Raw genomic sequence first — 14,345 nt, 5'->3', positions numbered from 1 at the left:
AAAAAGGCCAACAGTAACATCCTCACGTCACCCTGGCTGAGATCAGCTAACTCCACACAGATTGAGGAAGGGAATTCCAGAGCATGGGGCCTATGCAGCTGAAGGCATGTCTGTCAACATTGGGGCAAAGGGGGAGGTTGCACAAGAGGCCAGAGTTGGAGGAACGCAGAGCTTAGGGGTGAAGGGGGGATTGTAGGGGTGGCGGACATTACAGAGATAGGGAGAAGTACGGCTATGAAGGGGTTTAAATGAAAGGATGGGAATTTTAAATTTGAGACACTGGGGTCCTGGAGTCAATGTAGGTCAGCGAGGATAGGGGTGACGGGTGAGTGGGACTTGGTTCAGGATAGAATACAGGCAGCAGAGTTTTGGATGAGCTGAAATTTGCAAAGAGAGAAGGATGGGAGGTCAGCAAAGATTGCATTGGAATTGTTGAGGCCGGAAGTGACAAATGCATGATAAGGATTTCAGCAGATGGGCTGAGGTATGGGCAGAGACAGGCAATGTGACAGAGGTGAAAGTAGGCGGTCAATGGCACTCAGTCAGATTACAGACATGTACGGAGTTTCTTTAGTCAGCTTGGCTCTGTCAGTAAACTCTCACATATGAGTCACATGGTCATGGGTTCAAGCAACATAATCTAGGCTGGCGGAGCCTCGTCTGCTTGTTCAGTTGGACATAAAAGATCCCATGGCGCTGTGCAAAGGCAGGCGAGTTCTCCCAGTGTCCTGGCCAATATTCCGCTCTCAACTAACACTACCAAAAGCAGGTTATCTGGACATCCATCTCATTTGGTATTTGTGGGACCTTGTTGTGTACAATTGTCTGCCATGTTTGCATACATAACAGTGGCTACACATCAAAGAAATTCATGGACTGGGAAACATTTTGAGATGTCCTCAGGACCTGATAAGGAGCTTTATAAATGCAAGTTCTTTCCTCTGGATTGGACTCGGCGTGCTCCATCTAGCAGAACTGAATTATGAAGCAAAGATGAGTTTCAATGTCGGTCAAGACTAAAATTTTCACTTTAATGTGAAAACTTATACTTATTATTTTTTGGTAGTAGGCGCTGATAATTAAAAATTACTTTTCTGCATCCAGCAGCTAAGAGCATGAAAATGAATCAGTAATCTCCACAAAATGTACTCTTATTTCTTCTAAAAGCTTTTCAGTAAAATCATCTATTAGAGTTATTAAATATTTAAACCAAACTTAGATATCAAAATTTAGTGCAGGTAGACCAAGTTGCACAGTAACCTGGAACATCATGGCTTCATCTCTGCCAGCTTGGTTTTGAATCCAGCACAAACAGATGGGATGATGAACGTCTCTCTTCCAGCAGTAGTTACAGATCTCAAAAGAAACAGGTTATGGCAGTCTCAATTTAATTCCCAGTGGACACATTCATAACACAAAGCTACTTTCAAATTCAGCACATTTATTGAGGTCACAATAGGCAGTCTGGGAAATAGAAATGTTGTACTGATGCAGCAATGGGTACTTCTGGGAGATTGGGCAATAGTTAAATTGGCCAACGTACCTGGAAGGGGGGGGGGGGGGGGGGGGGGAGGGAGAGGGGGAAGGGAATAAAACGTCTTTGATTTGGGAATATATAATTTTGCTATTCCTGAGTACACACCTACAATTCAGAAAGAAGGCTACAAAAGTCAGAGGATATGATTTCATATGACCTATCAAATGTTAAGTAAATTCTTTGGCATCTTCTGAATAAATTTTAGTTTTCTTTAAAAGACACAACAACCAAACTACTGCAGCAGTCAGTAAAATTGTATTATCAGGCACAATACAATCAAACTTCAATACCTGTCCACAGTCTAATATGCTCAGGAGTACAAATTCGATTTCTCTTGTATTCAACACAGTAGAGGTTTTAAAACCAATTTTGGCTACTCACTATCCCTTCCTTTTCTAAACAATTTGAAAGATTTAGAGTCATAGAGTCATACAGCACGGATAGAGGCCCTTCGGCCCATCGTGTCCGCGCCAGCCATCAAGCCCTGTCTACTCTAATCCCATATTCCAGCATTTGGTCCGTAGCCTTGTATGCTATGGCATTTCAAGTGCTCATCCAAATGCTTCTTGAATGTTCTGAGGGTTCCTGCCTCCACAACCCTTTCAGGCAGTGAGTTCCAGACTCCAACCACCCTCTGGGTGAAAAAGTTCTTTCTCAAATCCCCTCTAAACCTCCCGCCTTTTACCTTGAATCTATGTCCCCTTGTTATAGTACCCTCAACGAAGGGAAAAAGCTCCTCAGTATCCATCCTATCTGTGCCCCTCATAATTTTGTACACCTCAATCATGTCCCCCCTCAGCCTCCTCTGCTCCAAGGAAAACAAACCCAATCTTCCCAGTCTCTCTTCATAGCTGAAGCGCTCCAGCCCTGGTAACATCCTGGTGAATCTCCTCTGCACCCTCTCCAAAGCGATCACATCCTTCCTGTAGTGTGGCGACCAGAACTGCACACAGTACTCCAGCTGTGGCCTAACCAGTGTTTTATACAGCTCCATCATAACCTCCTTGCTCTTATATTCTATGCCTCGGCTAATAAAGGCAAGTATCCCATATGCCTTCTTTACCACCTTATCTACCTGTTCCGCCGCCTTCAGGGATCTGTGAACTTGCACACCAAGATCCCTCTGACCCTCTGTCTTGCCTAGGGTCCTCCCATTCATTGTGTATTCCCTTGCCTTGTTAGTCCCTCCAAAGTGCATCACCTCGCACTTTTCCGGGTTAAATTCCATTTGCCACTGTTCCGCCCATCTGACCAACCCATCTATATCGTCCTGCAGACTGAGGCTATCCTCCTCACTATTTACCACCCTACCAATTTTTGTATCATCAGCGAACTTACTGATCATACCTTTTACATTCATATCCAAGTCATTAATGTAGACCACAAACAGCAAGGGACCCAGCACCGATCCCTGTGGTACCCCACTGGCCACAGGCTTCCAGTCACAAAAACAACCTTCGACCATCACCCTCTGCCTTCTGCCACTAAGCCAGTTTTGTATCCAAAGTGCCACGGCACCCTGGATTCCATGGGCTCGTACCTTCTTGACCAGTCTCCTGTGGGGGACTTTATCGAAGGCCTTACTGAAATCCATGTATACCACATCCACTGTGTTACCCTCATCCACACGCCTAGTCACCCCCTCAAAAAATTCAATCAAATTAGTCAGACATGATCTTCCCTTGACAAAGCCATGTTGACTATCCCGGATTAATCCTTGCTTCTCCAAGTGGAGACTAATTTTGTCCTTCAGAATTTTTTCCAATAATTTTCCTACCACTGATGTTAGGCTCACTGGCCTGTAGTTCCCCGGTTTTTCCCTACTCCCCTTCTTGAATAATGGTACTATTTAGAAAGAGGAAAATATGAACATCACTGTATCAAACTGTTGAATCTACTGGAAACAAAATGTTATGCTAGAAACTGATTTGAAATATCATTAAATACTGCAGTTTGAAGTCAACAGTTAACTGCAATTGAACTGTCAAAATCAATCTCAAGTTACTCATTCCTGGGATACCCTTAAAGTCCAGGTAATGCTGCTTGCACATATTGTAATCCAACATAGGTTGTTGATATACATGCTCTTCGTTAATGATTTGCTAACTCCTCAAGAAAGTTAGAAAATTTTATTACTATACAGTTTCAGTATTCAGCATTTCTACAAGCTAATGCAAGAAACCTATACCATAAAGACTTAACATGCCTTTTCTGCAATTACTTACTGTGCATTAGAGACAAACTACAATTAAATTACACAAAACTGTACAGATGGTTCTGTTTCAAACAAACATGCTCTTGCTGGTAGTTATGCTCACTATATTAGTATAAGTAGTCTCAGAGATGCCAATATTGAAAATACCAATATTAACCATAGATAACCCTGTGCTTTATATCCAGAAAAGAGGGATACAGTATACAGAGATAGCAGAGTTGGGCCACGTTTGGGCAATTCACAATCATTAAGTATTGCTTCAGGGATTGCAATTGTTCTTTTAAAATCACAGAGCACTTTCTGAATAGCAGTTTATGCTTGGTTTTGAGAATTCTTTTATTAACCATCAGCAGGCATGCCAATATAATCGTAGCTTTCCATGAAAGTTGGGGGGGGGGGGGGGGGGGGGGGGAAACGGACGACCATTGTAGCATTGTAGCCATCAGCTGCTGCGTTGGGCAGGAGGCTGCGAGTCGTTGTAGCTTCATCCTCTTCCCATGCATGAATGTGATTTGAAATTGGAAGGCCGGAGAGCCCAGGTTCACTTTAAAGCTTGGAGTCTCTAAGCAGCTTTGCGACCCAAACTAATACCCCATTAACTTTACCCATTTGCCACTGACAGCGTGGCGGTCAGCAGCAAGCAGGTAATATAAACAAATCAGTGCCCCTATCAGAGCTACGAAATAACCCCTAAAGAGGAGGGAGGAATCACCACCATTGGCATAATAACTAGCAGAAGCCCACTCTGCTTCCACTGAAAAAGGGGTTTGGGAATACCCTCATGCGCATCAGTGTTGCGTTGCCATCTGCTTTTTAAAATATTAAATCCTGCGGCATCCTTTTGGTGAAAAGTATGCTCGTCTGCCCTTTAAAATCAAACTAGGCAATACATTTACCTAATTAGACAGTGGGGAGTTCACTTTTCTTTAATTTCAGTCTTTTACTTCAGCTTCTTTTGGTGTTTAAGGTAAAGGATATTAGTTTTACCGAATGGAATACATCCTTTACAGGCACCCAGTATCAACACCAAGCACATCCTGGTGAAGTTTATACATAGTTAGATAGAGAGAATGTTGCAATTTTTTCTATTTCAACAATATGCTTTGGCCCCAACCTCAGGAAACCATCCCTACTGCACCAGCGCGAAGAAATTTCATTTCGTACATAAGCCATCCTGTGGCCTCTCAATGTGATTTCAAAATAGTGCCAAATTAACGACAGCTTTGTGCTATGCCATGTAACAGCAAACTCGCTAAGGCAGCATGTGACCCCTGCTTATGGTGCCTTGCTGTCTAGGAACTAACATCAAGAAGGAGACATTTATCCCGTCAATCTGCACAGGATTCAATGCCAAGTCCGAAAGCCAGAATACAATCCACACCACCACCACGCCACCCACACCTTTGTAATTCTTTTAATACTAACAAAATTTAAAATGCTCAAGCAAACATATTACACAGAGCAAAATCCAGAAAGTTTCTGCTTATTTCCAAAATGGTTCGAATGTTTTGGGAATTTGGATAATGGGCAGAAACTTCAAAAAAAATCTCCTATAGTCATAACTCTGATTCTAACCTTTGCACATCTAAGAGCAGCAAGAGTAGATGATAGAAAGTTGTACATCATTGTGATATTTAAATATTAATAAATATGACCAGAAACAATAATAAAGTGAGCACAGGCTTAAAAAAAGACTTGCATTTATATTGTGCCTTGTCATGTCTCTCCAATGTTCCAAAGTGCTTCACATACAACTAATTTGTTTTTGAAGAGGAATGAGCGTTACGTAGGCAAAGACAGCAATCAATTCCCACACAGCAATGAGATAAGTGACCAGTTAAATTTATTTTGATAGTGTTGGTTGAGGGAGAAATGTTGGCCAGGACACCAGAAGGAAAGTTGGCCAGGATACTAGGAGAACTCCTTGATGCTTTGAATGGTGCCGTGGGACCTTTAAACTTAACCACAGGAACAAACAGACAGGGCCTCAGTTTAATGCCTCATACAAAGGACACCTCCGGGCATAGGCTCAGTATTGCCCTGAAGTGTCAGCTTAGTTTGATCGACTCAAGTCCTGCAAAGGCAGAACTCACAACATAAGAACGTAAGAAATAGGAGGAGTAGGCCATACGGCCCCTTGAGTCTGCTCCGTCATTCAATAAGACCTTGGCTGATCTTTGGCCTCAACTCCACTTTACCGCCCGATCCCCATAGCCCTAGATTCCCCTAAAGAGGCAAGACCTTCAGAGAGGGAAGAATACTGCCAACTAAGCCAAATTCATACTCACTAAACACTGCGATGAGAGATCCACCATTTTACATACCTGTTAAAAAAACGTACTTTTTTTGTGAAGGCAACATACCTGCACATTCCCTCTCCACTTTTCTCCCTCCTCTCCTGAAGGTAGTGGCTCTTACTGGGGTGTGCTTCTATACATGCCGGCAGCCTCTGTGCACCTCACGAGAGGCCATTTCTCACATGCAATACGAAACACCAAGGGGGTGATTTAAAACCCCAAGAACGGGTGGGTTGGGGGTGGGTGGGAGTTGAAAATAGTTGTTTTTTTGAGGTCACCACCGCAAAATTTTCGGACTTTGCATTGCCAGTGGGAAGCCTGTACTTTTACGCACCGATGTTAGACCCAGAAATAAAGCCGGGTTGCGGACGCGACCCAAAAAATAACTATTTTCAACTCCCACCCGCCCCCAACCCACTCATTCTCGGGGTTTAAAATCACCCCCCAAGTGTCAGCAGGCTACTTGTATCACAACTGAACCCAAAACCCACACGTGTACTTTCCATTAGTGGTCAAGAGCTAGTGATAAAGAACAGGAAGCCTAGCTATTCTTCCCCTGCCCAAGGAATGGACCTGAAGCCAACTGCAGTATTTTGCAGCTGCCCCAACCGAGATCAGCTAGCTTAGAACATCTTGGGGATCAAATCAGGGACCTTGCAGGTCTGTATGGCTCAGTAGCATACTACACAATGCAAATCCACACTTGCACATATCAAAAGGTACCATGATAGAGATTAGACTTTGGGTAGGTTTCAATATAGCTTTTGTCAAAGGAGGGTATTTTTGTTGAACAAAAAAGTCACTGCTATACAGCTTTCTAGATGTTTTCAGCAGCAGAGCAGACTTTCATCATGTTAATCAAATGACCATGACTATGAGAATTCAAAATGTCAGAAATCATTTTTTTCAGAATACTAACTAAAAACTGAATGTTGTCCATTTAATTTCTTCTTTAAACTGCAACTGTGGTAAGGTAACCAATTCTAACTTCTCTGGAAAAAGGAATTAAAATATCGAATTCCGTTTTATACTATAGTTACATTATAAATAATAGTGTCCTAGAAAAGTAATGAATCATCCAGTAACAGATATTGTAACTACTTCTAAAATGATGGCACCTCAGTACCTAAGCAAAGGTGTATCTGAAACATCTAGTCATCCAATGATAAACATTTTCAATAGAATGAAGCTGAAACTATCCAATCCTTTTTCTAAATGAATTTAAACATCAAATTACCACGAACTGAGCTCTGCCAATGGCTCAGCAAATTTACACAGCAAATAGCTGAGGGACACAGACCAGGGACGGTTCCAGATTCAATCCTCAGTCGGTGCTAATTTAAATTATCTCATCCAGGACAGCAACGTGAATGCAACTTACCTCAGCCCCCCATGGGCTAAGCAGGGGAAAACACCCAGGATTCCCACTATGCACAGGAAGCACAGGTTCTGGAAACAAATTGGCTCCCACTGATATTCAACTTTATTATTTTATCTCTTCCAATCACATCTGTTCTTCCTCAATTGTAGAATATGTACAATTTGTGACTTTAAACCATTGGAGTTATCGATGGGGAAACGTTTCTGTTCTACGTCTAAGATTCTAGAAGGAACAGGTTTTTTTTGATTTGCTGAGGGAAATATAATGTTGGATGCAAAGTGTATAGTGAGAAACATGCAGTACATAAGGGACAGTATTTGCACAAATAATTAAAACAAAAAGTGTCAATATTCATTAAAAGTATTACCAGTTTTAGCTGTTTTACAAAAACTCTTTTACATGATTTAAGCTTTCCCTCGACTGGTTCTGGTGACAGAGGCTCTTAGATAGCTCTTTTACCAGTTATCTGTGAATGTGGCTATTTGCCCATTTTGCCAAAAAGTGCATCAATTTTGTTTACAAAATCACACATTTGTTGAATTGCATTATTTACAAACAAAAACGAAGAGAACAGAAACATGGGATAACAGAAGCTGTTTCTTCAAACCCAAAAATGCTTCGAACTGACAAGTCCTTGCTTGCAGGAAATGCGGGTCACAGATAGGGCTGCAACAATGTAACCCCAATACTCCAAACCACTCTCCCTGTGGGATCACAAAATTATTCCTACAAAATGTTGAAAACTGCAGCAGCTAATATTTCTGCATTGTTTGTAGCAATTGTTATTCAACAAATCCCGCACTTTAACGTATGGTACACATTCACATTATGTTCAATCTACCCCCACTAACACTTAACAGCAGTTAAAATGAAGTGATATCACACAAGAACACCTCACTATTCCTAAGTATGCATTCCACACCTGACTGATGTTAAATTTGACTGCTGATTTCTCTTGTATAATTAAACCAGAAATACCATTGATTTAGGGTTATGTATTACATGTATATAATAAAGTGGAATATTCCACCAGTAGAAGGGGTTCCTTAGCTTACTGTACTGAAGAAAACATATTTACTTATGCCTGAGGCACCCAAGGACCAAGACTTTCACACTCAATACAATATCTATATATTTCATATGTATAGTACCACAGACATTTCTGAAGAAAGCATTTTTCAATGTACAATGAAATCAATAAGGGAATAGAACATGTTAGCACTGGCCTCAAACCTACTGATGTAGATATGCAGTCAAACTGGATTTAAAGAGCTTGAAGTTCAAAAATAACCCTGCCCCATGACAATTAAAGAAAGAGTTTTTCCATCAGGACCACTTTAAAAATCAACTATAACATTTGTGTGATTTATTTTCTTCTGCCAACTTTTCGAATAATTTGTTTGAGTGCTAATGACATAATGGAGGAAGGGGGAAGGCGGCTACAACTTGGAGGAGTTACTGATCCCAATATGACAGAACTAAAGACACACACAATCACATTATACTTACTGGAATCATGCTAAGACATCATCATAATTGGGTGTAGAGATGCAAGCAATTGCTACTGAAGTTCTGAACTTCAAATGGTAGAACCAGCATTCACTAGCACATGGTACAAGTCCATCCACTGGACAAGCAGTGAGAAGCTTATGCTTGGAAGTATGTTATTGGTGGTTTAAACTTCAGGAATATCCCTCCACACACCTAGGAATCCCTAAGCCATAGCTCTTGCCAAACCACACTTAAACTCTCTGAATCTATTATGTAGGAACGAGTATCTACTCTATATTAAGTAAACAGAAGTTGTGGATTTCTCTGTAGCTTAGTTTAGAAATTCTTAAATATTGTGATTCTTTATAATATGAGATTCTTAAATGGAGATGCCATCTTTAAAAATTACTATAATCACAGGTATAAATACAGTTTGAGAATTTTTTTAATATTCTACAACAGAAATGACACTTTTTCTGCTTGACCAACCAAATGTCAACTTCACCGCCTTCATGATTCCAATAAATTATTTTTCAACAACATTTCAAACTACTTTAAGGATTTTTCTGGGAAAATAAAAAAGCAAAAATCAAGTTTTATTCCACTCCTTGTTCACTATGACTTTGTCATTTGATATGAAGACATAATTTATGGAATAAAATGTTTCCCATCTAATTATACAGTGAAATAGTCTAAGACCCACCAAACTAACCACAGCCACCACATTCATCAGCCATCCCTCTACCACAAGACGGCACACGTAGAAAAAAACACTGGCACGGACTTGATGGGCCAAATGGCCTGTTTCTGTGTTGGAACATTCTATAATTACCAAAGCAAAAAAATCATTGAAAGTGTCGGCATTTTCCCTCATATTCATGATACCATGAATATTCAACTCAAAACTTACCAACACAGCTTGTCCAAAACTTGATTAATCATGGGCCACATATTTGGGTTATACAGAGTATTTAATTACTCAATCCTCGCTCCCATGTATGCTCTACATGACGAGTTTTGCTATTAATTTAATGGAAAGTATGCAGACTCTTATTTAGCTCCAAAATATAAATCCAGAAATAAGACATTTTCTGACAATTAATCAGGAAATTATTTAATGAATGCACTGATATACTAGGATGCTAAGTGAGATTTATTTTTCAAACTGTCCCCCCACCACTTACTTATTGTAGGCTTCACTTCCACAAGCCCCACCAGCCCTCTAGCACTGCACCCAAGCAGCCCTTTTTGCTGTGTAAGTTCAGACAGCAAGGGTCAGCATGGTAGGCATCAGAGCCGACCCCATCCTTATCTGAAGCACACCAGCAGTTTCCAACAAGATTCAATGGATAGTAATCTGGAGCAGGCCCCTGGCTGATTTTCCCCTTTCCTACCCCTGGGATACTGTGACCAACTGTAATACCTGCACAGCTGCCCTAAGTGAGCACAAACCATAGATTGACTAGGTCTGTTTGGTGCAATCCAAATTGTGAACTGCGCTTACCCACTGAGCCATTGCAGTAGTTGGAATTGTTAGATTTTAATGGATTAACTTGATTTTATGAAAACACTCACATTGCAGCATCTACTGCACAGATGGCAGAGTCCAATTATATCATGCATTTATCTCTGGACTTGAATTTAATTTTCATCCTTAATAAATATTGATTAATGATAATCTTGCAGGGAATCTGTCTTTTCCATTAGCTAAACTAATCTGAATCAATCAAGGCCAATGAGGAATATTGAGAATAAGACATTGAGTGCAGCTAATTTTACTATGCAAACTAGCAAGATTAAAAATTTTCACCAGCATTTTGCCATTTTCCACTTATATGAAGGATTCAAATGTTTGTCTATTGGAGTTTATCCAAAAAAAGATTTGACTAGATATCTCAATACTGTATCTTTAATTATTCAGCACTTTTCTAAAGTCCTCTGGTTAAGCAATTCAGTCTATAATTTTATCTTTAACATCAACGTGGATTGTTTGTTTTAACTTATGATCTCCTTTCCTGGGGCAATTTAGATAAGTTCAACCATATTTCCCTTTAGTACTTATGTTCTCTCTGGTGTAGTGCTTTAATGTACTACATTAATGTACTGCACATGCTAGAAAAACAAACTAAATTTTCTCAGTTTTCAGCTGAAATAACAATTTCTTAGTTCTCTTACTCATTCCTCTTCCCTATTCTGACACCTAATGTCTCAAACACGTTCACTCTTTGTCCTTTCTCTTAACATCTGGCCCCGACTTCCTGAGGTAGTTCTGTTCCCCTGCGAACTCGTGTAAAACATCTTGAGATGTGAAGGGACAGACACGTTTTATTTAAGCAGCAGACATGTCAACATTCACATTATGAAGAGAGCTCCCACAAAGTGATTACAAATGAAAGGCAAATAACATTTTAAGCGTAAATCAGAAACTACAGCGACTTGTTTACTTGCTGCACTAGAACTTAGGAACATGGGTAGGCCATTTAGCCCCTCGAGCCTGTTCCGCCATTCAATGAGATCATGGCTGATCTGTGACCTAACTCCATATACCCGCCTTAGCCCCATATCCCTTAATACTTATGCAAAGTAGTTAAACTGCCACCCCTTTCTACATTGTAGCCAAGGAATATCTAGTCCCTCCGTGACTACTGAGCTATGATTTATATTTTTCACCAAAAATTAAGGCATTATACCTACTGGGCTGCTCAGAAAACACTTGCAAGGGAAAAATGCGAAAAAAATGATCCTCCTATTCTTATTTACACAAAACAAACACAACATATACAGGGCACGACACGATCGAACAAGTGACCATTTTTGGAAACTGCAAAAACAAATTCGGTTCAAGGGGATCTATTAAAGAACATGCCCTGCAGCAAAAAAAATGTAAAGGTGGACCACGCAGCTCCCTGAATAACCACTTTTATAACGTTATGGAGCCTTCCCACAAACATCTATTCCGTGCGAATTTACTGGGTAAAAAAAAATCCCTCAATCGCCTTGTCCGGATATTCCTGTCGATCTCCAATACACTGGATGAACACAGGACCGAGACATCGCGTCTAATCATCTCAAATGTGCCTGCCAGCCCTTTTCTTCCCTGTGGCCTTTACTCTCTCTCTCTCTTCCCCCCCCCCCCCCCCACCCACCGACTGCATTGTTCCAACACCTAAAGAGAGCTCGTTCGCCCCGTAACAAACCCGAACACAATGAGGAGACCGAGTGCCAACCGCCTCCTCAAACTACCCCAAATAAACTTGGACACAAAAGACCCTTTTGGAAAACGTCCCAACTTGCACGCAGCTCAGGTGCGAGCGGAAAAATCCCAACGCACGACACTCTGGACCCGTCGTTTTACACCGACCGACCGACGACCGACCTGCCTCATACAGACACTTCCTTCCCTCCCTCCCTCCCTAACACCAATCAACTGGGTGTGAATTGGCCGTTTGAAAACTAACAGAACCGAGATCGGTTCGTGGGGGAGTGGGTGGGGGGGGGGGAAGCTTCGGCTTCACGTTTCGGGTTTCCGTTTATTCGACTGTCAAATCGCGGTTTAGAGTCGATACAGGGGCGAAGGGAAAGGGCGGGGGGGGGGGGGGGGACTGGATACCGTGTAAACCATCGCCCTGCCAACCAGCCCAGACAACGACACGATCGGCTCGACTCGGCACCGCTCGGCCCTCCTCGATCCAGCACCCAAAAAAATAAATAAAACCCCTCACTCACCCAAAGTTCCGCTCCCCAGTGCATGGCTGCCGGCTGGTTATTATCCTGACTGAACTGACTGACGGCGGCCGAGCTCTTCCTCCTGTGTGTGTGTGTGTTTTTTTTAAAAGACACCCTTCAGCCGCCTCTTCTTCCTTGTCCTTCTCTCCAGGCGAATGCTTCATTTACATTCGCGGTGGAAGCCGGGATGTTGGAGGACTCGGCTGGGCTGAGATTGGAGGCTTGAGGCTCTCGCCCAGTATCGATCAATAGCCAACTGATGATGATAGTGAGGAGGAGGCACTGACTTGCACAAGGGAGGAGGGAAGGGGGTTGCCAACATTATTCACTCTACACACAATGATTCAGACAGGCGAATGTGGGAAGCGATTGCAACAAAAGTGCCCTCTCTGGATTTTTAACCCCGTTCCAGCTATTTAAACCTCTTTGTGGTAGTACGAGAATAGGTGTTAAATGAGTCCTTTGTCCATATGTAGGTAAACAAAGTATGATACCAGTTATTCCTTTTTTTAAAAGTAAACTACAACATAATATCTTGCAACGATCTGTTTTGCAGACCTATCATTGTTATTCCTGATACGGTATTGTTTTAAAACAAGTTCGAAAATGATAATTGCGGCTTAATGTGGAAACCTGAACACCATGTGTATGGATACATACAGCAGGTACCTCCTCACACTCCACACCCAAAGGGAACAACTGCACAAAAGAAACCATCCTCTTATCGTGTAACCCATTTGGGATTATATTTAACTACAAGACCACGATAGCAATATGACAGAAATAGATTGCAATGAACATTTATGTAATATATTCAAATATTTATTCCACTCCATGTCTTCGTCAGTTAGGCAGACTTCACTAAAAGTTACGGACTTTTTAATGATGTCACCTTCCACAGAATAATCGGCGCTTCTAACTTGAAGTCAAGCAGTGAGTGGAGGCAGATATGGACAGAGCAGTGAACTGGCACGTGTGTGGTGTTCAGTACTGAAAAAAAGTTGATAACTGCCAATTAGGGTTGATCAGGATGTCCACGGGTAACAAGGTCTCTTACAATAACAGCCCACTCTTCAACTTGACAAGCACTACCAAGCTATGATGGAAAAACGTCATAGATAACGTGAAAATATATCAGAAACGTAGAAATTCCTAAAATACATCTCTAAATATCACAGTCAGCAACATCAGTGTTCTATAAAATCCGATCATGATATAATATTGTAGTCCTGTTTGGAAGGTTGTGGAGGAACCTATAATTTCTGGACTCAGCACAGTCTATAACACTGTGTTTTAAAATATCAAATGAAAAAGACTATTTTAATAGAGGGCTTCATCGTTTTCAGGTTGCTTGGCAGGAATTGGCTGCAAATAACCAGTTTTACTAATGACATACCTACAAGTGTTTCCTAAATGGATATAACCAGTACTCATTGTTTATGAAAAAAAACAGAAAATGCTGAAAATACACTGCGTCAGGGACTTTTTTAATATCATTTTTTAAATCTCTACCCATAGGCTTATAAAACAAAACAAATAATAAAATGATTACTAAACATATAATTAGACTATACCCAGATTCTGACAAGAGACAAGGACTACATTTTTTAAAAAAAGAAACTTATACTTTTATTTTTGAAAAATGAAATGTTGAAAGTCATTTTTGAATTTGATTTATTCAGAATGATGAAAAGACAT

General features: G+C 41.1%; 1 protein-coding gene across 3 annotated transcripts in view; it reads right to left on the bottom strand.

Annotated features, from left to right (window-relative positions):
- fnbp1l (formin binding protein 1-like) overlaps window positions 1–12,830 on the bottom strand; it is a 155,704-nt gene extending 142,874 nt beyond the window's left edge. For 2 of the 3 annotated variants that reach the window (XM_067989941.1, XM_067989943.1), the window contains exon 1: window positions 12,648–12,828. In XM_067989941.1, coding sequence (XP_067846042.1) covers window positions 12,648–12,671 — 24 coding nt within the window. In that variant the 5' untranslated portion in view covers window positions 12,672–12,828. Of the gene's footprint in view, window positions 1–12,647 lie in introns of all 3 variants that reach the window. The other variant, XM_067989944.1, reaches the window with a different exon arrangement.
- Window positions 12,831–14,345: the final 1,515 nt, after the last annotated feature.

This window comes from Heptranchias perlo, chromosome 9 (genome assembly GCF_035084215.1).
Source record: "Heptranchias perlo isolate sHepPer1 chromosome 9, sHepPer1.hap1, whole genome shotgun sequence".
NCBI lineage: Eukaryota > Metazoa > Chordata > Chondrichthyes > Hexanchiformes > Hexanchidae > Heptranchias > Heptranchias perlo.
The sequence above is the reverse complement of the archived record's forward strand: the minus strand, read 5'-3'. Positions and strand labels throughout refer to the sequence as shown.